Raw genomic sequence first — 27309 nt, 5'->3', positions numbered from 1 at the left:
CAGAATAATAGGGTAGTTAATAGTATTGTTACCTGAAATCAAGTCCCTTAAACTTTTGCAAATTTTGGTCACCTCATCAGACAATTTGGAAAAGTATTAATTCTCAGTATTATTAGAGGACAATGAGAAGATGAAATTTGTGGATGGGAGATGAAAACATGCATTCTACAGCTGCCTAGAAGGATACAGCATGAGTCAATAGTGAGGGTTATGTTTATAAACCAAACCCAGCCAAGAGAATGCCTAATAATGGAGCTGCTGTTTTCCTGATATATCATCACATCATAAAGCAAGCCTTTCAACCTTCTCATAAATACAGTAGAGCTTCCATAGTTGATCACCGCTCTACATTGACCACCTCCTTCCGTTGACCTAATATTCATAGACTGGACATGTACTGCACGTGAGTATCAGTACAGTAGGCCTAGTTCCTTATGTTGACCACCTCTGTATGTTGACTAGTTTGTTACAGTCCCTTGGGTGGTCAACTCACCAAGGTTATAAGCTTCTATTATAATCAACAAGAATTAGTTTTGTTGCTGTATTTCCATACTGTACAGATCACGTGAAGACACCCAAGCAGAAATCCCCAGGAAGGGCATCTCGCTTGCTTCACATCAATTTGAGACTTGTATATGCTTCAGGAATGTATTTCTGCACACAAAATCACAGTTCTCTATAAATAGATACGCATCAGAGAAGCAGGTGTCTTCAGCTTATGCGCAACCCAGAGTGTTTCCCATGGTGATAATGTAACTAAATCTCAGCAACCTTTCTCAAAGTTGGCTTGCATTACGGTCAGTATGGGAAGAATCAATATCTGATGTTTGTAGTTTTAATAGAGCAATAAATGACATGTGCAGATTGCTTTTATAACAGAGCCCTGCTGCCATTTATTAGAGCAGAAGGAAGCAGCAATCTTTTTCAGTCAAGTGTGCAGATTTTTCTACATAACGACAAAAAGATCCAGTCTTAAAAGATACCATCTCTTTGGGGAAGAAATTTATTGTTTATCTATCTTCAGGCTTTAAAAGATAAGGAACTGCCATGAGTAAACTGGCTCTTTTGGGAAGGACTATAAATTTAGGAAGAAATTTAGAACTCTATTCTCCCAACACAGAGGGTTTTACAGCATCAGGGTTCTGGAATACTATGAGGCAGGAAAAGCCAGCATGTCCCATCTAATAAATCTTTGATAGTCAAGATCAGCAGTAAAGAGTGTGGCCTTCAGAGTCAGAGACCCTGGGTTCAAATCCAAAGTCCTAACTCAAGTTATATGGCTGAGATCAAGCTACTTAATGTCTCTGAGTTCAAATTTCCTTATTTTTCAAAATGTGGTTTATAGCAGTACCTATCACACAGGTGTGTTGGAAAGATTTCTAATAAACAATATATGAATGTTGTCTGGCATAAGGGAAATGCTTAGATAAATATTAACTAATTTTACAGTATGCCAGGCCTTATGAGAACTGAAGGGAAAACAATAAAAACTTCCATGGACCTCACAGAATAAGGTGGCAGGAGCCAGGGTGCCAGGGGGAATGGGAAGGTAGGAGTTAGACAAACCTGGCTTTAAAGGCCTTAGGAGATTTTGATTTTTGAGTCTTTTCTTTCTTTTTTTTAATCTTTTTTTTTTTTTTTTTTTTTGAGATAGGATGTCTGCTAGACACATCCCAAGCTAGAGTGCAGTGGCATCATCATAGCTCACTGCAACCACAAACTCCCATGCTCAAGTAATCCTTCTGTCACAGCCTCCCAAGTGGCTGAGACTACAGCTACGCACCACCCCATCCAGCTAACTTTTCTGTTTTTTTTCCAGAGATGGGGTCTTGCTCTTGCTCTGGCTGGTCTCAAACTTCAGGCCTCAAGCGATCCTCCCACCTCAACCTCCCAGAGTGCTAGGATTATAAGTGGGAGCCACCCTGCACCCAGCTTTGATCTTTTATTCCAAGAATCAGAAAGCAATAAAATAGATGGAGTTAAACTTTCTGTGCTCTGTCTGAAGCATGAAGAGTGAGTTAATGGAGGTATATGTGAGTGGTGAGAGACCAGTTGGTAAAATATTCTATAGTCCAGAAGAGTGATGCTAAGAGCTTGAATTGGAATGATGGCCATGGAGGTGAAGAAAAGGGAGCGGGGATTTAAGAGTTACGTTTGAAGTCAAATCAGAAGGACTTGGACTGTACATAAGGGAGTGAAGAAGATGGAAGCATCAAGAATGACTCCTGCAATACCAGCCCACATAACTGGGCGATTCTAGCATTCTTCACTGAGATAGCAAATGCTGGAAAAGACCAAGCCAGGCAGACCAAGCCAGGATGAGTGAATATTGCAGTTTGGCATCGCACTGGGTTTGAGGTCTGTCACTATATTCAGAGATGTCCAACTGGGTATGTACCCCATGTGTACAGGCATAACCTAAAATTCTTCTGCCTCTTTCCTTTTCTTAATTTCTTGGGGTGCCAGGTAGATAATTTCACACCCTACTCCTATGCATGACTTCATCACAAACTCTTTTCTTCTTTGTTTATTTCCTCTGCAATTTTCCTCTTTCATTTCTTATGTGTAGTCACCTGCTTTTCAGGAACATCAATGGTCTCTAGATCTTGTGATCATCTGTTTGTTCTGTTTCCACCTAACTTAACTCCTTTAAACTCACATACTGATTTTCTTTTAAAGGAACTCAAAATAATTGCCCCAATTAACATATTGGACTGTGATAAAGGACATTTTTTCTGAGCAATGTAGAGGAATTTTGCTCACTTTCTCTCCTAATACTTGAAAAGAGAGGCCAGGATAAAATAGTTTTCCTAACAGCAGCAACAATAAATATTCCAGTAACAATAAGCCTGGGTACACATCTGACCTTGACAATACTGAAATTAATATTCGCTTTGTGATTCTGCTGGCATTTATCACTGAGGAGCACCTTTAACACCATTACACACACATGCATGCAGGGGAAAGATTGATAATCGCACAGGGCAGAAAACCTAGTTGTCCTGTATCTCTAAGCAGCATCTAAAAGGCTCCCGGTCGGCTGACTGAACCACCCTGAGGATTAAGTTTATTTTATTTTCAGTATTCAAAAGATAAGAAATTTATTAACCACATGGAAGATTTGGGCTTGTTTGGAGATAGCAGCAGGAAGACAAATAGACTTTGGCAGTAAATCATCTCATGGAAGTTGGAGAACAGCTTTAGGTAAAAGTGAACACGGGACTCCTGGTGCGATGCTCTGGATCAAAAGACCGCTTTTCTTTCCTCAACTCCAGCTCCTTTGATGCTACTTCCAGCGGTGGCATAAAGTGCCAGATCAATAGGACAAGAAATGACTTTGACTCGTATTCAAAAGCTATTGATTATGATGTTGAGTGCATACAGACTAAACTAGAGAAAAAATGGATAACTATGAATGTTTCTTTTTTTTTTTTGAGACAGAGTCTCACTTTATGGCCCTCAGTAGAGTGCCGTGGCCTCACACAGCTCACAGCAACCTCTAACTCCTGGGCTTAAGTGATTCTTCTGCCTCAGCCTCCCGAGTAGCTGGGACTACAGGCGCCCGCCACAATGCCCAGCTATTTTTTGGTTGCAGTTTGGCCGGGCCCGGTTTGAACCCGTCACTCTCGGTATATGGGGCCGGCGCCTTACCGACTGAGCCACAGGCGCCGCCCAACTATGAATGTTTCTTAATTTCCAGAAATAGTTCTTTGAGAAAGGTTAGATGTGCCCACCATATTAGACTATCCCAAACTCAGTTTAATATCAGCTAGGCAATCTTCTCCACTTCTTAGTCAGGCGTAAGGCACAAGGATTCACATATACATATAATGTGAGAAATTAATGCTCATCTGTCATTTAAATTTTCTACTAGTTATGTTAAAAATGTAAAAATGAAATAGTTGAAATTAAATATATTAGTATATATTTAAGGTAATATAGCTAAAATATTATCCTTTTAAAACATAGCCAGTATAGGGCAGCCCCTGTGGTTCAGTGAGCAGGGCGCCGGCCCCATATACCGAGGGTGGCGGGTTCAAACCCAGCCCCAGCCAAACTGCAACAAAAAAAAAAATAGCCGGGCGTTGTGGCGGGCGCCTGTAGTCCCAGCTACTCGGGAGGCTGAGACAAGAGAATCGCCTAAGCCCAGGAGTTGGAGGTTGCTGTGAGCTGTGTGACGCCACGGCACTCTACCGAGGGCCATAAAGTGAAACTCTGTCTCTTAAAAAAAAAAAAAAAAAACATAGCCAGTATAAGATTTGATAATGGGATATTTTACATCATTTTTTAAATATTAAGTCTTTGAAATGCAGGGTATATTTTAGACTTATGCCATACCTCATTTCAGATGAGCCACATTTTGTGTGCCCAAAAGCCACTTGTGGCGAGTGGCTACCATACTGACCACTGCAGATACAGGCAACATTACTAGGATAATTCTAAAAATCTTGGATTTGAATGATGGAAATTTTACTATTTCCAAAGAAATTGGAAAAAATACCAAATACGAGTATTATTGAATTATAAAGAAGAGATAAAACAAATCATATTCAAGGTAATAAATTAACCAAGCTCTTGAATGTAAACACTATGGCATAAATTGTCATACAATTTAAAATCTATTATTACATTCTTATTTATAATTAAGTAACATATTAAATGATAAAGCATACCACCAGAAGTAACAACAATTAATTTCTAGAAGTGATAAGGAATTTTGTGAAGACCTTAGGGTGAACTAGAACACAACCCCCTTGAAAACTAAAAGTGGTAATTATTATTTTTATTTCACTGCAAGGCTATAGGACAGGGCTTTGAATCAAGAGAGCCAACTGAGAGCCTGTGGCTCAGTGAGTAGGGCACCAGCCCCATATACAGAGAGTGGCAGGTTCGAACCTGGCCCCAGCCAAACTGCAACAACAACAAAAAAAGCCGGGCATTGTGGTGGGCACCCATAGTCCCAGCTCCTTGGGAGGATGAGACAAGAGAATCATCTAAGCCCAAGAGTTGGAGGTTGCTGTGAGCTATGATGTCAGGGCACTCTACCAAAGGTGACAAAGTGAGACTCTGTCTCTAAAAAAAAAGAGAGAGAGAGCCAACTGAGGGTTAAGATCAAACAGGTGATTTATAACAGAAAGTGGAAATTATGTGCCTAGCGTTCTCCTCAGCGTGAAGTTTAGTAGAAGTCACCCCGACTGACTTAATCTCACCATTGTTGGAATTTTTAAAATAATTGTGTTATCTGGGCAGCACCTGTGGCTCAAAGGAGTAGGGTGCCAGCCCCATATGCTGGAGGTGGTGGGTTCAAACCCAGCCCTGGCCAAAAACTGCAAAAACAAACAAACAGACAAAAAAAGTAAAATAATTGTGTTATCATTGTTATGTTTTCTGAACTAGTTATTAACAAAGGGAAACTAACAAGAATTCTGACTCATTAAGAAAAACTGTTGCCAAAATGCAGTTGTTTGATTATTGTTTCCATTCCCTGAAATATCATGGCTCATGTCAGTTTGTATGTACGTCCGTGCGTGCACACACACACAGTCAGCAGTGTAGTAAGAACCTAAGTGAGGTTCGAACACCAGCTCTGACTCAGATTTTCTTGAATTTAATTTTGTCACACCTGACGTGGAGTTGTGTGAGGCCAGAATCCTTGCTTGCAGGACATTTGATAGGTTTAGGGGCTTCCTGAAGGCTGAGGCTGGAAGATTTTAACATGATGGCACACAATTATTATTTCAAGTCATAGCTATTAAAATCAGAGCTAACACCTTGGCATCAGTGTCTAAGAAGAATTCCTCATAGAGCTTTTACCACCTGAAAGTGAAACAGTAGAAGTCTGAACAAGGGTCAACACCAGTCGTGATTCTCACAGACAGTCAGCAAACAATTATTGGGTTGACTCCACTCACTTACTAGTTTCCTTAGGCCACCAAAGGAGTTTGTCCTTAATATTCAGAAAGTGCTATGTCTAGGCAAAGTTAGAATTCTGGAGAAAGGAAGAAGTTAGGAGCATATCAAATGCAATGTTATTGAAAGGACTCTGGGGATGTCCCCTAATACCAACATTTCTTCTCTGCTTGAGAGGCGGTGACTGAAATGATTTTAAATCTTCATAGTTTGTTCAGTCTTCAACCAGACTACACTGAATCTTACTAACAATCTCTACAATACATAGGCTTTGCAATACACAGGTTGAATATACTCCCAAATTTCACGTATGCTCAAAACCTCAGAATATGAACTTATTGGGAAATAGGGTCTTTGCACACGTAATTAGTCAAGCCGAGGTTATACTGGATTAAGGTGGATCCTGAATAATAAATGGCTGTTGTCCTTATAAGACAGGAGGACTCATATAGACTCAGCACAGAGGTGAGAAGGTCATGTGAAGATGAAGGCAGAGATTGAAACTGTGCGGTTACCAGCCATCGAATGCCAAAGATGACCAGAAGCCACAAGAAACCACTAAGAGGCAAAGAAGAATTTTCTCTAGGACAGTGATTTTCAACCAGTATGTTGTGGCACACTTGTGTGCCATGAGAGGATCTTAGGTGTGCTGTGAAAAGTTTTAAATATCATTAATCAAATTATTTTTCAAAGATGTTCAAAGCACAGTAAGTATATTCTTTATTTTACAATTTTTTTTTGGATCAACATAATTTAAGTGTGCTGTACAAGTTTAACTATAAGTTTGAGTGTGCCGGTAGATAAAAAAATGGTTGAAAAACACTGCTATAGAGACTTCAGAGGGAGCACAAATTTTATGACACCTTCATTTCAGATTTCTAAGCTCCAGATTTGTGAGAAAATAAATTTATGCTGTTTTAAGCCACCCAGTTTGCCATACATTTTTAGGGAAGCCCTAAGTAATTAACATAACACTCAAATGGATTATCTAGTTCAGTTTCTTATTTTGAAAGAAGACATTTAAGAAATAATTTGAATGGAGATCTATTTTGTAAGATCACTTAGCAGGGTACTTTGAAGCTATTCTTCTAGTTACCCTTAAATTAACATCCAATAGGGCAGTGCCTGTGGCTCAAAGGAGTACTGGCCCCATATGCTGGAGGTGGTGGTTTCAAACCCAGCCCTGGCCAAAACTGTAAATAAATAAATAAAAATAACATCCAATACAGCCAAGTATGATCCCTATTTTATAAGAATGGACAATCAGAAAGGGTAAGTAGCTTCTCAAAATACACAGCAAAACATAGAAAATATCTCCGTCTATAACCCAGAGATTTTGCTTGCTTGTTTAGTGCTGTTTATCTGCTTATCAGGAAGAAAAACTGCAATTATTGCAAGCTTATTGTTTAACTAAGAATCCCTGAGCTAGAAATCAGGACATAGGCCTAGAGATCTCATTAGTGTATTGACTCTTCCTGTGTCTGGGCTTAGACTCTCTGTTCTCTGAGTTTATTGACCGTAAACTCCAATGGTTGGAATCTACTATGCGATCCTGAAGTACTTTATTTATTTTTTTTATTTTTATCATAACTGTATACATTGATATGATCATGGGGCATCACACACTCGCTTCATAAACCATTTGACACATTTTTATCACAGTGGTTAACATAGCCTTTCCAGCGTTATCTCAGTTACTGTGCCAAAACATTTACATTCTACATTTACCAAGTTTCGCAAATACCCCTGTAAGATGCACCACAGGTGTGATCCCACCGATCCCCCTCCCTCTACCCACCCCCCCTTCCCACTTCCCCCTATTGTTAAGTTGTAGCTAGGTTATAGCTTTCATGTGAGAGTCAAGCTTCTGCACAGCTAAGAACACAGTAAGCAGAGCAAGCAGACAGCCCTCAGAATGGGAGAAGATATTTGCAGGGTATATCTCTGACAAAGGTTTAATAACCAGAATCCACAGAGAACTCAAACGCATCAGCAAGAAAAAAACAAGGAATCCCATCACAGGCTGGGCAAGGGATTTGAAGAGAAACTTCTCTGAAGAAGACAGGCGCAAGGCCTTCAGACATATGAAAAAATGCTCATCATCTTTAATCATCAGAGAAATGCAAATCAAAACTACTTTGAGATATCATCTAACTCCAATGAGACTAGCCTATATCACAAAATCTCAAGACCAGAGATGTTGGCGTGGATGCGGAGAAAAGGGAACACTTCTGCACTGCTGGTGGGAATGCAAATTAATACATTCCTTTTGGAAAGATATATGGAGAACACTCAGAGATCTAAAAATAGATCTGCCATTCAATCCTGTAATTCCTCTGCTGGGCATATACCCAGAAGACCAAAAATCACAACATAACAAAGATATTTGTACCAGAATGTTTATTGCAGCCCAATTCATAATAGCTAAGTCATGGAAAAAGCCCAAGTGCCCATCGATCCACGAATGGATTAATAAATTGTGGTATATGTATACCATGGAATACTATGCAGCCTTAAAGAAAGATGGAGACTTTACCTCTTTCATGTTTACATGGATGGAGCTGGAACATATTCTTCTTAGTAAAGTATCCCAAGAACTGAAGTACTTTATGAATTTAACATTATGCTTTAACATTAGGCCACTGGGCAAATATTTTAAATTCTGAGTTTATGGAGGATGTGAGACTCCCCAAGATAAGAAAAAAGGTAAGAAAAGGGATGCTAGATGGAAACTCCTTCTTAATGCTGAGGCTTTTGCTGGGAGCTAACCCAGGATTCTTCTGGTACAATTTGGATGCAGTCACAGAACAATAGGGGATTCAACTTTTAGATCATTCTTGAATTGACATTCCATTAGAATTTAATCTCCTGGGCGGCACCTGTGGCTCACTCGGTAAGGTGCCGGCCCCATATACCAAGGGTGGCGGGTTCAAACCCCGCCCCGGCCAAACTGCAACAAAGAAATAGCCGGATGTTGTGGCAGGCACCTGTAGTCCCAGCTACTTGGGAGGCTGAGGCAAGAGAATTGCTTAAGAGTTGGAGGTTGCTTAACAGGAGTTGGAGGTTGCTGTGAGCTGTGTGATGCCATGGCACTCTACTGAGGGCCATAAAGTAAAACTCTATCTCTAAAAAAAAAAAAGAATTTAATCTCCTGTTTAATGAATATAGGGAAAGTCCAAGTCAGAAAACAAGCTGGTTCTGGGATAACATTTATTTTGGCACTGACTTGCCCCTTTTGGATGAGTTCCTTAGAAAATCTTGGCAGCTAGGAGACTGTACTGCAGATCGGAGGCCTCCTTTTTGTCAGTTAGCATCAGATTATGCTTTGCTGACCTGACAGGAGAGTTTCTAAGAAGGAGGCTCCTCTACAACTGACAAATAACTTCCTTACAGGGCACTGTGCATATCCCAGTAGCACATTCACCAGGGACACGTAGGGCCCAGATGTCATTCGGCTTATGACATGGAGAATGCTCTGGTCTTTTTCCAGCAACTGTTCATCTTTGTCACTATTAGAAGCTAAATACTGCATGGCATTGGCCATTGGCCCAGGCATATGTGGCATTGCCTTTTATTTTTATATTCAAAGTAGTATTTAGCACTTTCTTTAATCTCACAGTCTAAGTAAGTAAATAAAAACTGCACACATTTAATAGTCAAACCTTTTGTGTTAAAAAAAAAAAACAACAAAAACTTCATTTGTTTCCACATGCCTTCCCTCCCCCTGCCTCTTCAAAACTGGCTTTTTCCCCAGTTATGAGATCCCACCACACGGTCTCACCACTCACCTAGTTTCTGAAGCCCAAAACCTAGAAGAAAACTCAACTCTTGTCTTTACTGTACTCCCACACTCAGCACCAAGTTTGCTGTCTCTACCTTCCAAAGGTTTCCTGGATCCTTCCACTTTGCAGCTCCTCCAAAATTATCATGGAAACCTAAGCTATTTCTTGACTAAACTGTGGCATTAGACTTCTCTGTAGACTGCTTGCTTCTGTTTTTAAAATGATGGAGCAGATCATGCCACACTCTCCTGCACAGATGCCTCTCCACTAAGCATCAGATCCAGATTCTTACTAACAATCTCTGCAATCCATAGGCTTTGCATTTCACAGGTTGGATATACTCCCAAATTTCATGTAAGCTCAGAGCCTCAGAATATGAATTTATTTGGAAACAAGGTCTTTCCACGTCTGGGCCCTGCTAGCTCTTCATTGCACCTCTCCCACTCTTACTTGCTCTTACTGGCTTTGCCAGAACACGACAGTTGTTTCCCCTTCCTCTTCAGGGTCTTGACACTTCCTATTGGCTCTGCCTGAAATTTTCCCCATCCCATAGATTTTTGCCGGCATCCCTCTATATTCATTTAAGTGTTCCTTTAAACATCCCTTCTTCAAAATGGCTTTTCCTGATCTTCCTATCTAGAATCATCCCTATCTTTATTTTATATTTCTTTAAGCCATTTTGGTCTTCTGCATTCTATATTTTTATTTGTTTATTCTCCCTCTTTATCACCAGACAACACATTTTATGAGGATAAGTACTTTGTCTGTCTTTATTGTTGCTCAATTACCAGTGCCAGGGAATAGAGTGTACCCCATTGAGGGCACACAATGAATATTTGTGGGATGAATAAATGACAAGATGAGGTTCAAAGTAATTTGGGGGGTGAAGAATGAGCTTATGCAGGCTGAAAGTTTGATCCATGGGATTAATTAGCCAAGATATGCTTTCTTTCCTTGGAAATATTTAATAGAAATTATAAAGGAGAATTAGAAGAGATTTATGAAATAGCCTAAAGGAGAAGGGCTGCATTTCAAACACATGCAAAAAAGCACATAGAAATGAGCAAATTATGAGCAGTGCTAAAGAATATGATTATTTGAGGAATAATTGGAATCAAGTAATGGATGATTGTAACAATACCTTACATTTATTGAGGGCTGACAAACGTGCCCAAAAGCAAGCTCAATATGTCATTTATTCCTCAGAATAACCATCTATAGGTACACTGTTGCATTCCCATTTTAAAGATTTTTTTTTTCGATCTTCATAATCCCCTTGTATGATTAGCCAGTCTCTCCATTTTACCGTGACTTTAGAAAAGCTAACTTACCCAGCTAGCCTAGTCAATGAAAAAGCCAGAATTCAAACCTGGTCTGACCTCTGAAACATTGTTCTGAGACATCTTTCACTGTACTATTTGGAAGAGCTGGAACACCAATTATGGATTTAAATAAGGTAACTATGTACAAGTTACTACAATTGATCATGGGTTTAGAGTTCCACTGTTTGACTTTCAGTTGATAAAAATTAATCATCAGTTCCTTCTAGAAACTGATGATAATAGCTTTGATTTTAGTAGCTACAAGCATAAGCAGTAATTATTTGTCATAACCTTAAAACCTTTCAATTTCAACCACGATGTTCCCCTTACCTATAAAATATCCTGTGATCATTGATCCTGTCCCAACTCAACTCATTATTTCTTGTGATCTTAGACCCGCAAAGGAGAAATATTTAATTTAAGTATGAACAAGTTTTCATATAATAGGGAACAGTTGTGCTTCCCTTCTGCCTCCTCCCAAGTAGAAATAATACAATAACTTTAAAAACAATGTAAGGCAGGAACAATAAACCAGGGAACAACAGAAAATGTCACATTATTGCCTTTCTTTCTTTTTTTTTTTTGTTTTTTGGCCGGGGCTAGGTTTGAACCCACCATCTCCAGCATATGGGACCGGCGCCCTACTCCTTGAGCCACAGGCACAGCCCAAACATGAAGGCGTGCTTTGGGGGACCTGTGTTTTCTCCACTTCTTGGGATTTCTTTTTTTTTTTTTGGTTTTTGGCCAGGGCTAGGTTTGAACCTGCCACCTCCGGCATGTGGGACCGGTGCCCTACTCCTTGAGCCACAGGCGCCGCCCGTATTGCCTTTCTATATAACATGTAAGATTTGCTGTATATATGGCAAGAGGACTATAACCTGCAATTAAAAGATCTATAAAATAATATGATAATTGAAAAGTTAGTTTTACTTATTTTTGGTTGGGTATTACATTGTCTTAGTCAACTGCATATTTCTTAATGTAATACTTGCTAAAATACACTAAAATATTTCAAACTAAAGGACAACATGTTTTGTATATTAAGTCACTTATGCATTAAATTATATATTAATTATATGGTAATACCCTGTGTCACTAACTTTAGGTTAAAAGAAATAAATTTGATCACCTAGTATTATTTAGAACATTTTACGATATATTTTCATCAAAACTTTAACCTTAACTTCTTTGAATGTTTGTATATACTCCCCAATTCATGTGAAAACCTAATCCCAATGTAACAATATTAAGAAGTTGGCCTTTTAGAAGGTGATTGGGCCATGGATTCTCCTCCTTCTTGAAGGGACTAGTGCCTATTAAAGGGCTATAGCAAATAGCTAGTCCCCCATTTTTTGTCTTCCCATTCTCCAACCAGGTGAAGACACAGAGTTTGTACCCACAGGAAAACACCATCACAAGGTCACCTCTTGGAAACAGAAATCAGTCCTGAGAAAATCAGCAAGAACCTTGATCTTGGACTTCCCAGCCCCCAGAACCATGAAAAATAAATTTCTATTTTTTTTTTTTTCTTAGAGACAGAGTCTCACTTTGTTGCCCCTTGGAAAGGTGCCATGGCATCACACCTCACAGCAACCTCCAGCTCTTTGCTTAGGAGTTCTCTTGTCTCAGCCTCTCAAGTAGCTGGGACTACAGGCACCTGCCACAAGGCCCAATTATTTTTTTGTTGCAGTTTGGCTGGGGCCGAGTTTGAACTCGCCACGCTGGGTATATGGGGCCGACATCCTACTCACTGAGCCACAGGCACCGCCCAATTTCTATTCTTCATAAAGTATCTAGTTCAGGTGTTTTGTTATAGCAGTAACAATCCATGGAGACAGACACTATCCTAACCTACTTATTTCATTTGCTATCCCAGCACTTTCCAGAATTCTCGACACAGAGTCAGTAATTGCATAGATAAAATATGCTCTTGAGATGAGAGTGTGTATAAATACTCATGTGGGAAAATGCCACATTCCTTCCTTTTTTTACTCTTTAGCAGTCACATTCATCAGGTCTCCATCAAAGATGTTGCCTAAAACAGCTCAACTCAGCTGTTTTATCTCTAGAGTAGAGTGTTCCTCACCTGCCCCAGCATGGCAGCAATATACTTAAAGATGTTCAAGCTGGCTTTTGCTCTAATTCAGTTTAGCAAGCAACCTGCTCTTACTTTTAGTCAGGTATACCACCAAACTAGGCAATTAAACCCAAATGAAATCTACTTAGGGAACCTCTTTTTCCCATGACTAGATGTTCCTGCTGCCTGCAAACCTCTCATTTCTATAACACTTTCATGTCACCTTTCCTCACACCCTGAATGTTGGTGAGAAATTAATATTTTTCTATATAATTTCCCATGAAGGGTGGCACCTGTGGCTCAGTGAGTAGGGCGCCGGCCCCATATGCTGAGGGTGGCGGGTTCAAACCCAGCCCCGGCCAAACTGCAACCAAAAAATAGCCGGGCGTTGTGGTGGGCGCCTGTAGTCCCAGCTACTCGGGAGGCTGAGGCAGGAGAATCGCCTAAGCCCAGGAGTTGGAGGTTGCTGTGAGCTGTGTGACGCCATGGCACTCTACCGAGGGCAATAAAGTGAAGCTCTGTCTCTACAAAAAAATAAAATAAAATAATTTCCCATGAAGCAGATAGATATTTTTATATGTTCGGTCACACCAACTGAAGAATCCTCAATCTCATGTGCTCAAAATAAAAAACAAACAAACAAAAACCCAGTAATAACAGAGAGCCAGTAGAAGCTTTCTGGAGAAACTACACTTATATCACAATTTAGCCTAAGTAACTAATAAGCATTGTCCTTACCTACAATTGAGTTATGAATAATACCTACATTTTTTTAGTGTGTGAAAATACTTAAGTGACTGAAGTATTTAAGAAAAAATAAAATAATTGGAAAAAATAAATCATTTTTATTAATTCAACATACAATTAACTTTTAATATTTTCAAGGGGATAAAATCTGCTATTTTAGTGAATTCTGATTTATGTAGTTTCCACTATAAACTCATTGCTTGAAATTTAGGACAAAGTCTGACTTGCCTTGTATATTTGTGAGCTTAGTAGACTGATGCTGTTTAATAGAACTGTTGAAATAATTGAAATGGCTCCCAAAATAGTAGCTAATATTCATAAACGAACTCTTGAAATGTGCCTTGTAAGACTGAGGAGTTGAATACTTGATTTTAAATTCCATTTAAATTTTAAGTGTAATATGGCTAGAATGACTGAGAAATGGAATTTTAAATTTTATTTAAATATTATTTAAGCACAAATAAACAATTGTGCCTAGTGGTCCCTGTACCACCGGGATGATGTAGGTCTAGTTGTTGGCACAAAATAAATATTTTGGAATGGATAAAGATAGACCACAATAATGTCACGTTTACTTTCAACTTTTCAAGTAGTGATTAATCAACCCATCCTCCTAAGCCTACCCCTAATACTTCCACTAATATATGTCATTTTAAAGGACACAATACTTGTTCCAAATGACCATCAAACATGCACAAATTTCTTACGCCCTCTGCTACTAAGAATGCAAACCATTCAATTAATGGTTTAATATCTTCTATCTTTTACTTGTACTACCTGAAAATTCGTTTCACATCCAGATATGTTTTAAATATTGTCCATGTCTGTATGCTACCAAAAAAAGATGGAATATCAGTGCTTATCTTTATTTCTCTCTATTATTAATTTCTAGCCATGCGTATGACCAGACTACTAGATTGTTGTTGATGAGCCCGTGATCAGCGTTGCCATCATAGGCATCCCAAATATTCACTCAAATCACCCTTCAGTGCAGTTAATAATCATCAGTTAGCTTAAATAATAAAAGAAATTATGTGGACGAACTATGATCAACTTGGTTTGGTTAATTTGTAGAATCATCTTACAATAAATACAAATGATATTTCATATCTCTGTCACACACTAAGTACAAACTAGATGCTACCAGCAACTTCTAACTAACCAACTATACTCAAGTCCTATATTACAACTTTTTGGTCAACAATAGACCATATTTACCAAGTTGGTCCAACAAGATTATAATGAAATTGAAACACTCCTATTGCCTAGTGATGTCTTGCTGACATAATTTAATAGTACAAATACATTACCTTTTCTATGTATAGATACGGTTAGATACACAAATAGTAACAATTGTGTTGCAATTGCCTGTAGTTTTAGATACAGCAACATCTGGACAGGTGTGTAACCTGGGAGCAAAAGGCTATACCATGTAGCCTAGATGTAACATAGACTACATCATCTAGATTTGTGTAAGTATACTCAACAATGTTCACAAAATGTTGAAATCACCCAATGTGCATTTCTCAGAATATATCTTTGTAAGCAACCTATGACTGTATTCATAAAATGGCAATGGTGTGACACATTTCCTGGGATTATATGGTGTTCTCTGTTCTTTGGTCAGAAGACTTCAAAATATAAAGATGTGTGGTAAGCAAAATTAGAGAACAAGGCAATCTATAATAGCCTTCCAAATTTTAAGGAGGAGCTAATTAGGGATAAAGTAATAAAATTTATAGATGTGCCAATAGGATATTAATCAAACTTGGCCCAAGCTGTAAATAAGGTATTACGTTAGCCTTACTTTTGTGAGTATTCCACTTTTTAAGTACAGGACACGTGAAATTATGTTCTTCTTTGATCGTTCTGGGGTCAGGGAATTATTTTCTATTGAATACCTCCTGGAAGCCAGGGAAGAACCAGGGGCTTTCCATCCGTTATCACATTTAATTTTTGCAAAATAGGAAGAGGAAAAGTGAATAATATTTCCAGTTCATAGTTCAGGAAACTAAGGGATCAATAAATTAAGAAATTTGCCCTAGGATACAGGTAGTAATGGTCAGAGATATGATTTCAACTTCTCTGTTCTCTCCGTAACAACCATAATAGAGCCCTATTAGAATTAAAAAAAAAAAAAAAAGAGGAGGAAGAAAAAAGCAAGTACAGCTATTCCTCTAGATAATATATTCTGAAGACCCCAGCACTTTGGGGAAGGTTGCTTTTACTCATCTTTTTAGTGTAAAGAATATAATAGACTAAGAATATTACTTACAATTCTTCAATATAAAAGAGTTTTATAGATAATTGAGTTGTGGTCTTACAAATAGGCTTCCCATTCTAAGGCAAGCCCTCAAGCCAGTATGTGGTCCATTTGAACATCCTTTGTGATTAAACTGCCTTAACAGTATCTTAAGGGACTGCAACTAATAATTCAAAAATTCGCCACATGTGGTATGAAAAGATTAGACAAGTCTGAAGCAGGCAGGGACTTAAAATCCTGGCCGATAATACAGTAGAGAAATTATATACCATAAAGGCAGGGAAGAAAGAGCAAAGGTTTCACAAAAGAAAGATAAAATAAGGGGACACAAACCTTCATATAAATCAAACCTTTCCGTTCTGGGTGATTACTCCATAAACTAGATCTCGGGCTGTTGATCTCTTTAAACGATTACTCCGAAATATATGCACTTTTAGAAAGAGTTGCTGGCTGATTTATATTTCAGACATATTTTCCATCAGTTTTTATTCTTTGAGAATATGGTCTTCATGATAGAGTTGGTATTTTCAAATAATATGAAAAACTTGAAATTCAATTTGTATAAAAGCTATGTAATTTTAGTGTACAATTACTATATCACATTTGGCAAAACAGTGATAAAAGAAGCAGCTAAATGCATAGCTAGACAAGACTCAGTTTCAATAGATAAAGATCATTTTGTCAGAGAGAAATATTGATGGAAACATTTTTTTTTCCTCCTCTTGCCTCTAAATTCTGATAGACTAGCCAAATAATAAAATTGGCCTTTGCACTTCCTCTAAAAAAGACAGAAAGATAGGCTTGTGGAAAGGAGGGAGAAGGGAAAGGAGGGGAGGGGGTAGAAAAGGGATAAGCAAGTGAAAAGGATTGAGAGGAGAAGGGGAGCAGCGAAGGGTCTCGGGATGGTCTACCATCCTACGCAGTTGGTATATTACTGAGCAGGCTCAGAAAAGATGAAGTGTTCCTTATTCTAGAAATAATTTAAAATTTTCAATATGACACTTTATTTTAACAACAGAAGATAAAATACAGAAGCACTATCTATCAGTCATGATAATATAGCATATTTATCCTAACGTCTGTACTAAAGACAGCAACCCAGTACTTTTAATAAAATAAACTAAAGGAGTTGCCTAACTTTTCTGCACATATAAAGCATATTCTGAATGCCTGCTTTATGTCGGCTGTGTGGCTGTGCTGTTCCTATCTACGTACCTACTCAAGTAAGGGCTAAATTAGCCAGTCACAATCCTCAAAGAGACAGAATCAAGTCACAGGGCTAAATGAGCAATGGCCTACAAAGGAAATAATAGGTAAGGATTATTACCTATTTCTCCACGCATAGGTAAGAAAAGACATAATTTCATAAAACGGTGCTGTTATTAAAGGCTGAAATATGGTCAGCATTCTAAGGCTGTGATTGCTGTCCTTAATGAAAAAGTCAAGGTTGCATCATGTTTCTAAAGCAGAAAGGAACTTCGTTTAGATGTAACAACAATACCACCTTCACCCTGTTTTAGTCAGTTAGGGTTTTACTTGTTATTTTCTACCTTATAACACCATTTATACTAATTGTTATGCTAATTGTTAAGCTAAATGTTTATAAAGACCAGCATCCCGTGAGATGTTTTGCACACTGCTTTCTGCATGAGGAATGCGTGATACATAAAGCGCAGATGTGGCCAGCTATCTTTGTCATACAGGACTAATTTGAGGAGATGATGCGATAGGATTTTGGAGTAAAAAATTAACTAGGTAATATGTAATATGTCATAGCCGTCCCAGATAATGGGCCCCACAGCAAATCTCTGACATGGATTGTTTACATTGCATTTAACTACTTCTTGTAAGTTTATTTACTTGAGATATTTTGCTATTGTTACATATTTAGACTATTTGCTTTCCCCCCCAAAGTTCCAGAGCTCATAAGCAGTGCTAATTCATTATATATATGTGATTTTCTAACATGGCTCAGGTAGCCTAGAGCAGTATTAGGAACATAGAACGTGTTCATTAAACATATCTAGAAGGTGAATTACGCCACTGTTTGTATTTTACAAAGTTATGGCCATACATGTGACAAAATGATCATTAACTCTGATTTTTAAAATTAATTACATTAAAAATAGCAGAATTTACCTTTGGTAAGTTTTTTAAGAAATGAGGTATTGTTGCTAGTGACAAAAAGAAAAATGTTTCGTCGCCCATTACGTTGAAAATGTTGATTAATTTTTTAGAGCATTTTTAAAAAGCTACAAATGGCTTTATTTCAGTTAGATGCTTAGAAATGATAATATTGATCAAAGAAAAATAAACGCTGCTCATTCTTAGAAATCAATGCTGAATAACCAGGATTTTCAGCTGAAATGCAATGTAGTCATAGCTCAGCAGCCTTCAAATGTATACTTAAGCGATTGTGGGATAATTTTAGAATTAAGTAGAGAAGAACTCAAAGAATTCATGGAAATTTAATCTTTAGAAAATCAACATGTTTCTACAGTTTAAGCGCCAGTATTAAAAAATTGAACATGAATTTTCTCTATAGACTTTTTGAAGGAATTTTAAGCTGTTGGCCTGTATGTATAAAGGCATAAACCTTTGTGCCATTAAAAATATATTTTTGGACCTAACTTTATTGATTTAAGATATCAAATATTCTAAAAGTTATTGATCATATATGATCTTTGAAGAGTAAATCAATAAAGAAATTCATGACTCAAAGGTTAATATAGACACTGTGAAGTAAAAATTGGCATCATCTAGTGATTTCAATCCATATGGCAGCAATACGTTCTCAAGAACAAAAACCTGGGTACAGGATCATCTTCTTGGGCATATAACCATGAAGGAGCAAGGCTCATATTTAGACAGACCCTACAACTGGAGTGACTTAATGTTCTGCTATAGCCGCCCTATAATTCTTAGTAATTTTTAACAGGGTAACCCTGCAGCATTTTCACTTTGAACTTCTAATTACTTTGTTCATCCTGCCTAGAAGTTTGCATTTCCTAATAATTACTGAAACCTGAATCTTGCTGTGTTTTTGTAGTTGCCATCAGAGAGGTTTTATCTCTTTGAGGTAAATATTTGTTTGCACTGTTTGTATGGCTTAGCCCTCTCTCTTCCCCCCAATTAGTTATTAGTAATGACAATTAATAATTTGTTGTCATCTTGTCTCTGTAGCCTTGGCCGTTTGAAATAAAGGGTGAAGATTTTGTCAAGCACAGATGAACCAGTGCCCAGACTACATCCCCTGTTCTCTCTTCAACGTGCTGATTGAAATCAACCAAGAAGTGAATGTTTTACAAAGACTATTCCTTCACATTTGCCAATTAAAATATTTCTAGCTCACCTTTACTTTCTTTCCAAAGGTATGTGAGGTGATTTTGAAGTCAAATATTGTTTTACATAAAACGAAGAATACATATAAAACAGCATAGATTTAAGGTAAACGTGGTAGATGCAATTAGGTTTCTAAAATAAGGCAATTTGTTACAAGCAGCCGTTCAATGGTTTCATATTTGAAATTACAATTTTTTTAATTTTAAACAAAACAAAGTAGCAAATGACTCATCAGTGTCAATCTTTAAAAAGACATTATAAATTCATAAGGAAAGCAAAATTTTATAAGCTACAGAATCATTTTTAAAATATCTAATTTTGGAGTTCTTCCTTTATAAAAGTAAGAAATCACTGAATTATAGCACGGTCAAAGAACATTCAGCTGCCTTAATTCACGATCAAGTAGCTTAATACAATTGTTCCATGTTAGAGGATAGTCATGCTCCTAAACAGAGTTTATTTCTCATATTCTTTGAGTCTTGGTTTACTTTTCTTTTTTTTTTTTGTAGAGACAGAGTCTCACTTTATGGACCTCAATAGAGTGCCGTGGCCTCACACAGCTCATAACAACCTCCAACTCCTGGGCTCAAGCAATTCTCTTGCCTCAGCCTCCCGAGTAGCTGGGACTACAGGCGCCCGCCACAACGCCCTGCTATTTTTTGGTTGCAGTTTGGCCGGGGCTGGGTTTGAACCCGCCACCCTCGGTATATGGGGCCGGCGCCCTACCGACTGAGCCATAGGCACAGCCCACTTGGTTTACTTTTCAAAGCTTCTTGAGTGCATGCTGTGAATGTTCAAGTTTTTAAATATGTCCCTGTATTTATAAGTTCTCTGTCATTGTTCATTTACCTTTGATGTTATACTTTTCATAGAAAAACTTAGAAAATTTGAAAAATCAATACAGAAGGCTGTAACCCATGATGATGATGAAATACTATTAGGCAGAGTACATTTCTGTCTTAGGAAATGAATACGTCGACTGTATTGATGGATTTTAGGCTTTTATGGTCGTTACTTTGCCATTATGAAAACGTGGCCTAAGTGAAGCCATTTTGTCAAAAAGTTTTCTTATTTTTTAAAAACCTTTAAATTTAAAGAAGTTAAGTATGCTGCTTTAAACAAATCTTTCTTCCATTCTGTACCTCAAAAATTTCTACAAATGGATGTAGGGGCATTGCAGAAGAAAGTAAATACTATCTGGAAACAGCCTTTCCCTTCCCATACTTACATTCAGGCTGAGTAGCCACCTTGATGGGTTGAGAACTCTCTCCTGGTCCCCACTCATTGTAGGCCACTACACGGAACGTGTACATGGCTTCCGGCTTCAGATTTCCCACAGTGAGCTGAAGGGACCCCGGCCGGGTTGTGTTCAATGCTCGTTCCCTGGAAATCAAAGTTGCAAAAAAAGATTGTTACAAAATGAATACTTTTAGCCAAAACCTTTATTTGACATGGAGAGTAGTGAGTTGAACCAAGGTTGTTAACTCATTTAATAGTGACCCTGGGTCACTTACTCAAGACCTCCAAGGCTGACTGTGAGAAATAAACTAACTGGACAGGCCTACAAATAAATGTTGCAGGGTTTCTGGGGGAGTTTAAGCTTGTATCATTCTCCATGCAACTTGCAAACTAAAGCCTTTTTCCTTGACACTTAACACTTTAGAATTCAAACTCATGACAAAGAGACATTAAAATAAGAAGAAACATCTGGAACGTAGGCAGGAAGATGCATTTTATAAACATCCGGCTAATGACCAAAATCAAGGTTTCAACTATTCTACAAATTAGTCTTCCCTCAGAATTGCCAACAAATGCATTTATGTATTTTCTTTCATTGTATTTAAAGAAAACACAGATGCTAAGTCTTCCTATGTATGCATGGTTACTTTAGGGGTAATTAGTGAAAGGAAGTAGATTTCTTTCTGCATGAGAAGAAACTAACACTCATCCACTTGCCTTGCTCTTCAAGCTATATCTGTGTGTGGTCATTATACCGATTACCAACTTCCTCAGTATTGCAAAGAAATGGATTATTTAGGCTGATTAGGGTGGAACTTACAGTACATATTAAGAGAAGACCAACCCTGGAGTTATGAATGCTGGCATTTCAGTGTAACCTGGCTTATTGTACCCTCAATGAATCCCCGACAATAAAAAAAAAAAAAGAAAAATAATAATATTATCAAAAGATAAAACAAAAAAGGAAATAAGAACTACTAAAGTATTCTTTAAAAACATAAACTATTCTAGACTTTTTGGACTTTCTACATAACTTCTTTGGATAAGAAACATATAATTGACTGAATTGAGTGAAGAAAGAACATCTTCTAAGCTTCTGAATTACTTCTTAAAGTTTCTGTTTCTAGATAATATCTCTTGCCTCTCAGTGAAAATATTTATGTCATAGTATCTGGAAGAGTCAAATGAGACATCCTCTGTAAAAGCATCTAAACTGGAAGGCACGGCTCCTGGAACTCCATACAGAATCTTCCAGAAATGACTGTTGGCCACTGTTATTTTACTACAAAAACAAAATACCACTAAAACCTCATAACAAATGAATGCTCTTGATTCCAAGAAGGAGACTTACGCACAAAATAATTAGATCCAGGAATCAAAGTAGAAAAATAGAAAGGTATAATCATAAAGAAAAACTATATAAATAGGTTTCACTGACCTCTGTAACTGCCTAGAAAAACTCTTTATTGATATTTTTCATTATATTAATTTTGTTTGCCGAGAAAAGTTAAAACAAAAAGAATGATTATAACTAGAGCTATAGAACAAGTTCTAAAAATGAAAATACTACTAGTATTTTTAAAAGGCTGGAGTCTTAACTGACAGATTCCAGAAGGAATAGAAATTTCCTGAGCTCCACAGCACAGCTCAACAGCCCATGGTATCTGATGCCCCCACTGGTGTCTGCTATTTGGTTTCTCTGGGTCCTACTGGAGTGACATCAACCTGCTAAGGTGACACAAAAGCATTGTGGGAAAATGGCACTTCCTGCCAAGTTGTCCAATGTGTTCCGTGAAAGATTCCCAGGAGGTTTCTGAACACTTTTTTTTTTTTTGTAGAGACAGAGTCTCACTGTACCACCCTCGGGTAAAGTGCCGTGGTGTCACACGGCTCACAGCAACCTCTAACTCTTGGGCTTATGTAATTCTCTTGCCTCAGCCTCCGGAGCAGCTGGGACTACAGGCGCCTGCCACAACGCCCGGCTATTTTTTTGTTGCAGTTTGGCCGGGGCTGGGTTTGAACCCGCCACCCTCGGCATATGGGGCCGGCGCCCTACTCACTGAGTCACAGGCACCGCCCCACTTTTTTTTTTTTTTTTTTTTGAAGCAGAGTTTCACTATGTCACCCTTGGTAGAGTGCCATGGCATCACAGATCACAGCTCACAGCAACATCAAGGTCTTGGGCTTAAGTGAATCTCTTGCCTCAGTCTCCTAAGTAGCTGGGACTATAGGCACCCACCATAATGCCCGGCTATTTTTTGGTTGCTGTTGTCATTGTTGTTTGGCAGGCCCAGGCTGGGTTCAAACCCGCCAGCTCTGGTGTATGTGGCTGGTGCCCTAGCGGCTGAGCTATAGGCACTGAGCCTGAACACGTTTTTCATGCTTCAGTAGCTATAAACAAAACATCACAAACCATTCCCCAAGGAGTGAGTAACATCTGAGTTTGGAAGAGCAGTTTACTATGCTGAGTTCCTCTGGTCCCACAATAGCACAACACATGAAAAAATGTTCATCATCTCTATATATTAGAGAAATGTAAATCAAAACAACCCTGAGATATCATCTAACCCCAGTGAGAATGGCCCACATCATAAAAATCTCAAAACTGCAGTTGCTGGCGTGGATGTGGAGAGAAGGGAACACTTTTACACTGCTGGTGGGACTGCAAACTAGTACAACCTTTCTGGAAGGAAGTATGGAGAAACCTCAAAGCACTCAAGCTAGACCTCCCATTTGATCCTGCAATCCCATTACTGGGCATCTACCCAGAAGGAAAAAAATCCTTTTATCATAAGGACACTTGTACTAGACTGTTTATTGCAGCTCAATTTACAATCGCCAAAATGTGGAAACAGCCTAAATGCCCACCAACCCAGGAATGGATTAACAAGCTGTGGTATATGTACACCATGGAATACTATTCAGCTATTAAAAAAAATGGAGACTTCACATCCTTCGTATTAACCTGGATGGAAGTGGAAGACATTATTCTTAGTAAAGCATCACAAGAATGGAGAAGCATGAATCCTATGTACTCAATTTTGATATGAAGACAATTAATGACAATTAAGGTTATGGGGGGGAGGAAAAGCAGAAAGAGGGATGGAGGGAGGGGGTGGGGCCTTGGTGTGTGTCACACTTTATGGGGGCAAGACATGATTGCAAGAGGGACTTTACCTAACAATTGCAATCAGTGTAACCTGGCTTATTGTACCCTCAATGAATCCCCAACAATAAAAAAAAAAAAAAACAGAGAGGAAGGGAGGAAGAGGGAGATCAGATGATGTAATTAGAACCCCTGGATCCAGTTAACATAAAGTATATAAAATCCTAGGACTTAGAGTTACCTGAACCAACAAATTCCCTTCTTTGATTAAGCTAAATTAAGTTTGACATCTGCCATTTGTGACTGAAAATGTCATGATTAATACAATATTATATCAGCAAAAAAAAAAAAAAAATAGCACAACACCAGACATCCAATGTAGTTAAAAATCTCCACAATCACCATTTAGAAGCAGTTATGAATCAAGGATTTTCTCTCTCCTTGCTCTAGTCTAGGCTCTATAAATGGAGAGATAACCATGGAGGGATCTGAAGGAAAGAGAACAGTGGATGTGGGAAGTTTGCCCAAGTACTGTGTTGGGGTGTTCTGCCTGTCACTGTCCCACCACCCTAAGAAAGCAGCAGGGACTCAGGCCTCCTGTCTCTCAGTGACATGATCTCCTATGAATGAGACATAATTACCCTTTCATACACAGAACTCAGAGCCATTCATGGTCAGCCACCACAGTGCATCAGCAGACAAAGTGTCTTCTCTTCACTGTTTTTCCTTCTAACTTTGAGTTCCTAGTGTGGAGTTCCAGAAAATTCAGTGAGCTGACTGAAGGAAAAGGCACAAATCACTTGTGCCTTCTAGAATCTATTCACTGTAAATCTACAAAGAGCATCAAATATACAAAGTTTGACTCTTTCTGATGGTTTGAAAAAAAAAAACTATAAACAACTTGTTCTCTCACTTTTACAAGGGAATTACAAAGAGTTAAGAAAAAGCCCTTCTTACCTCGTAAGGATACATGATTATGACATTATCTGCTTTAGTTTGTGCTTACAATGTATACAGCTACTACATACCTGTAATAATTTAAAATTTGAAGACAGCAGAAGCATTTCTTTCCTGTAAATTCTAGTTTTAGGTATTTTGGGTTACCCAGTTAAGATGTTTTGGGAAATAACTGTTGTTTCTGTTCTAAAAGCATACCCTTTCTCCCAGTTACCAGAATTCTGCTGAGATCAGTCAGTGTAACTCTTTTCAAACACTGACACATTTGAGGCATAAAGCCAAACATGGTGGTATGGAATGGACCCTGTGCACACTGCACGGGATCCTAACTCTGGTTACGTTACATCATCTGCTTCAGTTTGTGCTTACAATGTGTTACATCACAATATTAGCATGCTCTTAATGATTTGTCATCAGTATTCCCAGTTTCCTATCTTTTATTCACAAAGGTTCATAATCCATCTACTCCATGTCTACAACCTTGTGCTGGCTGTCATTCTATGGTTAATCTAATCCCACCCCCTCGGGACAAGACCCAAAGCCCTTCACGATGTGGCCCAAAGCTCTATACTGTCATCTGCGGGGACTTTTCTCCTTCTGACCTCCATTTCAATTTGCCTCGAGTTACTTTCTTCTGGCTTGCACTTTCTTCTTGGTTAGGCAAAAACTTGTTTCAAATGAAATCTAATTTGAACCTAACTCAAGTGAAATCGCTGGGCTGATGTCTTCCTACCATCATGACCCATTTGAAAAGCATTAAATGTTCTCTGTTTTTTCTTTGCTCTTGGTTTACACATCTAGTGTAAAGTAGCACAATTTACACTGTATTAATGGGAATGTCTGTCTCTTGGACTCAATTATAAATTATTTTTTTAAAAAGTTATGTTCTATTCATATTTTATTCACACTCAGGATATATATCCACTAAATATAAAAAATAGCCATATTGCTGGGGCTCATAATTTTTTAAATGAATGCATAAATAAATGTGAAAATTTTAAGAGAATAATTACATAAAATCTCCACATGGGGGAAAGGGAAGGGAGGGAGGGGGGATGTGGGCGGAGGGAGGGTGATTGTTGGGATTACACCTGCGGTGCATCTTACAAGGGTATATGTGAAACTTAGTAAATGTAGAATGTAAATGTCTTGACACAATAACTAAGAAAATGCCAGAAAGGCTATGTTAACCAATGTGATGAAAATGTGTCAAATGGTCTATAAAACCAATGTATGGTGCCCCATGATCGCATTAATGTACACAGCTATGATTTAATAAAAAAAAAAGAAAATATTTCAAATTGTATATAAAATCAGCACATTGTACCCCATGATTGCGCTAATATACAAACCTATGATTTAATAATAAAAAAAAGAAGTGATCAAAAAAAAAAAAAACTCCACATAGTGCTATGTTAGAAATGCCTAGGGAACTAGTTTCTGTTCCATTTTTCATCCCAATTTACTTGGGTCATCTTTGGCATGTCATATCACTTTTCTAGGTCTTTATTTCATTATTTAAAAGCTGAGAAAGTGAATATTCTCAAAGAAGGCTTACTATTCTAATATTCTTTGCTGGGAATAAATAACCACCTGTTTCTCCTCTCCCTCTTTCTCTCTCTCTCTCTCTCTCTCTCTCTCTCTCTCTCTCTGTGTGTGTGTGTGTGTGTGTGTGTTGGTTTTAGCTGAATTCAGCGTTTCTATTTTTACATTTTAGAAATAGAGTTTACAGATTAAATATGATCCTGCTTCTTTGTGGATCATTTGAAACAAGTCTCTCGTATACACTTTAAGTAAATATATATTATCTTGCCTAAATGCATCAGGGTGTTAAAATTTACATGTAACTGTGAGTTGAGCAACAACTGCTACCTGGAGGTGTCAAATACCTCATTAGCTGTATCAAGGAAGAAGAGTTAATGTCTCTTTGTAGGGAGGATTTAGTTATATTATTCCTAATGGAAAGATTTTTAGAATCTCTCTCTTTTTTATCCACTCACTTCCATTTTTACTTTTTTAGAAAGTGCAAGAACATAATAACGACAAAATATGTTAAAACTGAAACAAGGTATTTAATGGAATAGGGCTCAAAGTCCTAGTAGAAACAACTACCCAGATGCCATGTTCCATGTCACTCCAGAGCCATAGAGTTTGGAATCTGTTCTGTGTTAGAAGGAAAGAAGGTTTCAAGTGATTCGTGGTAGATAAAATAGAATGGAGACTCAGTTTTCTTAGTCAAAGATATTTCTGTTAAGTTTGATTAGATTTTTTGTTTTATTCTTGGCTTCTTTTTTTTTTTTTTTTTTTATTGTTGGGGATTCATTGAGGGTACAATAAGCCAGTTACACTGATTGCAATTGTTAGGTAAAGTCCCTCTTGCAATCATGTCTTGCCCCCATAAAGTGTGGCACACACTAAGGCCCCACCCTCCTCCCTCCATCCCTCTTTCTGCTTCCCCCCCCATAACCTTGTCATTAATTGTCCTCATATCAAGATTGAGTACATAGGATTCATGCTTCTCCATTTTTGTGATGCTTTACTAAAGGATAGACTTAGGAGAGGCT

The 27309-nt window shown here is 38.1% G+C and overlaps 1 protein-coding gene across 1 annotated transcript in view; it reads right to left on the bottom strand.

Moving 5' to 3' along the window:
* DCC (DCC netrin 1 receptor) overlaps positions 1–27309 on the bottom strand; it is a 1249028-nt gene that overhangs the window by 315199 nt on the left and 906520 nt on the right. The window contains 1 exon segment of the mRNA XM_053571848.1: positions 20672–20826. Within this exon segment, the coding sequence (XP_053427823.1) occupies positions 20672–20826 (155 nt within the window).

This window comes from Nycticebus coucang, chromosome 19 (genome assembly GCF_027406575.1).
Source record: "Nycticebus coucang isolate mNycCou1 chromosome 19, mNycCou1.pri, whole genome shotgun sequence".
In the NCBI taxonomy this organism is placed as follows: Eukaryota; Metazoa; Chordata; class Mammalia; order Primates; family Lorisidae; genus Nycticebus; species Nycticebus coucang.
Note: the sequence above shows the minus strand (reverse complement) of the source record. Positions and strands in the feature narration are given on the sequence as shown.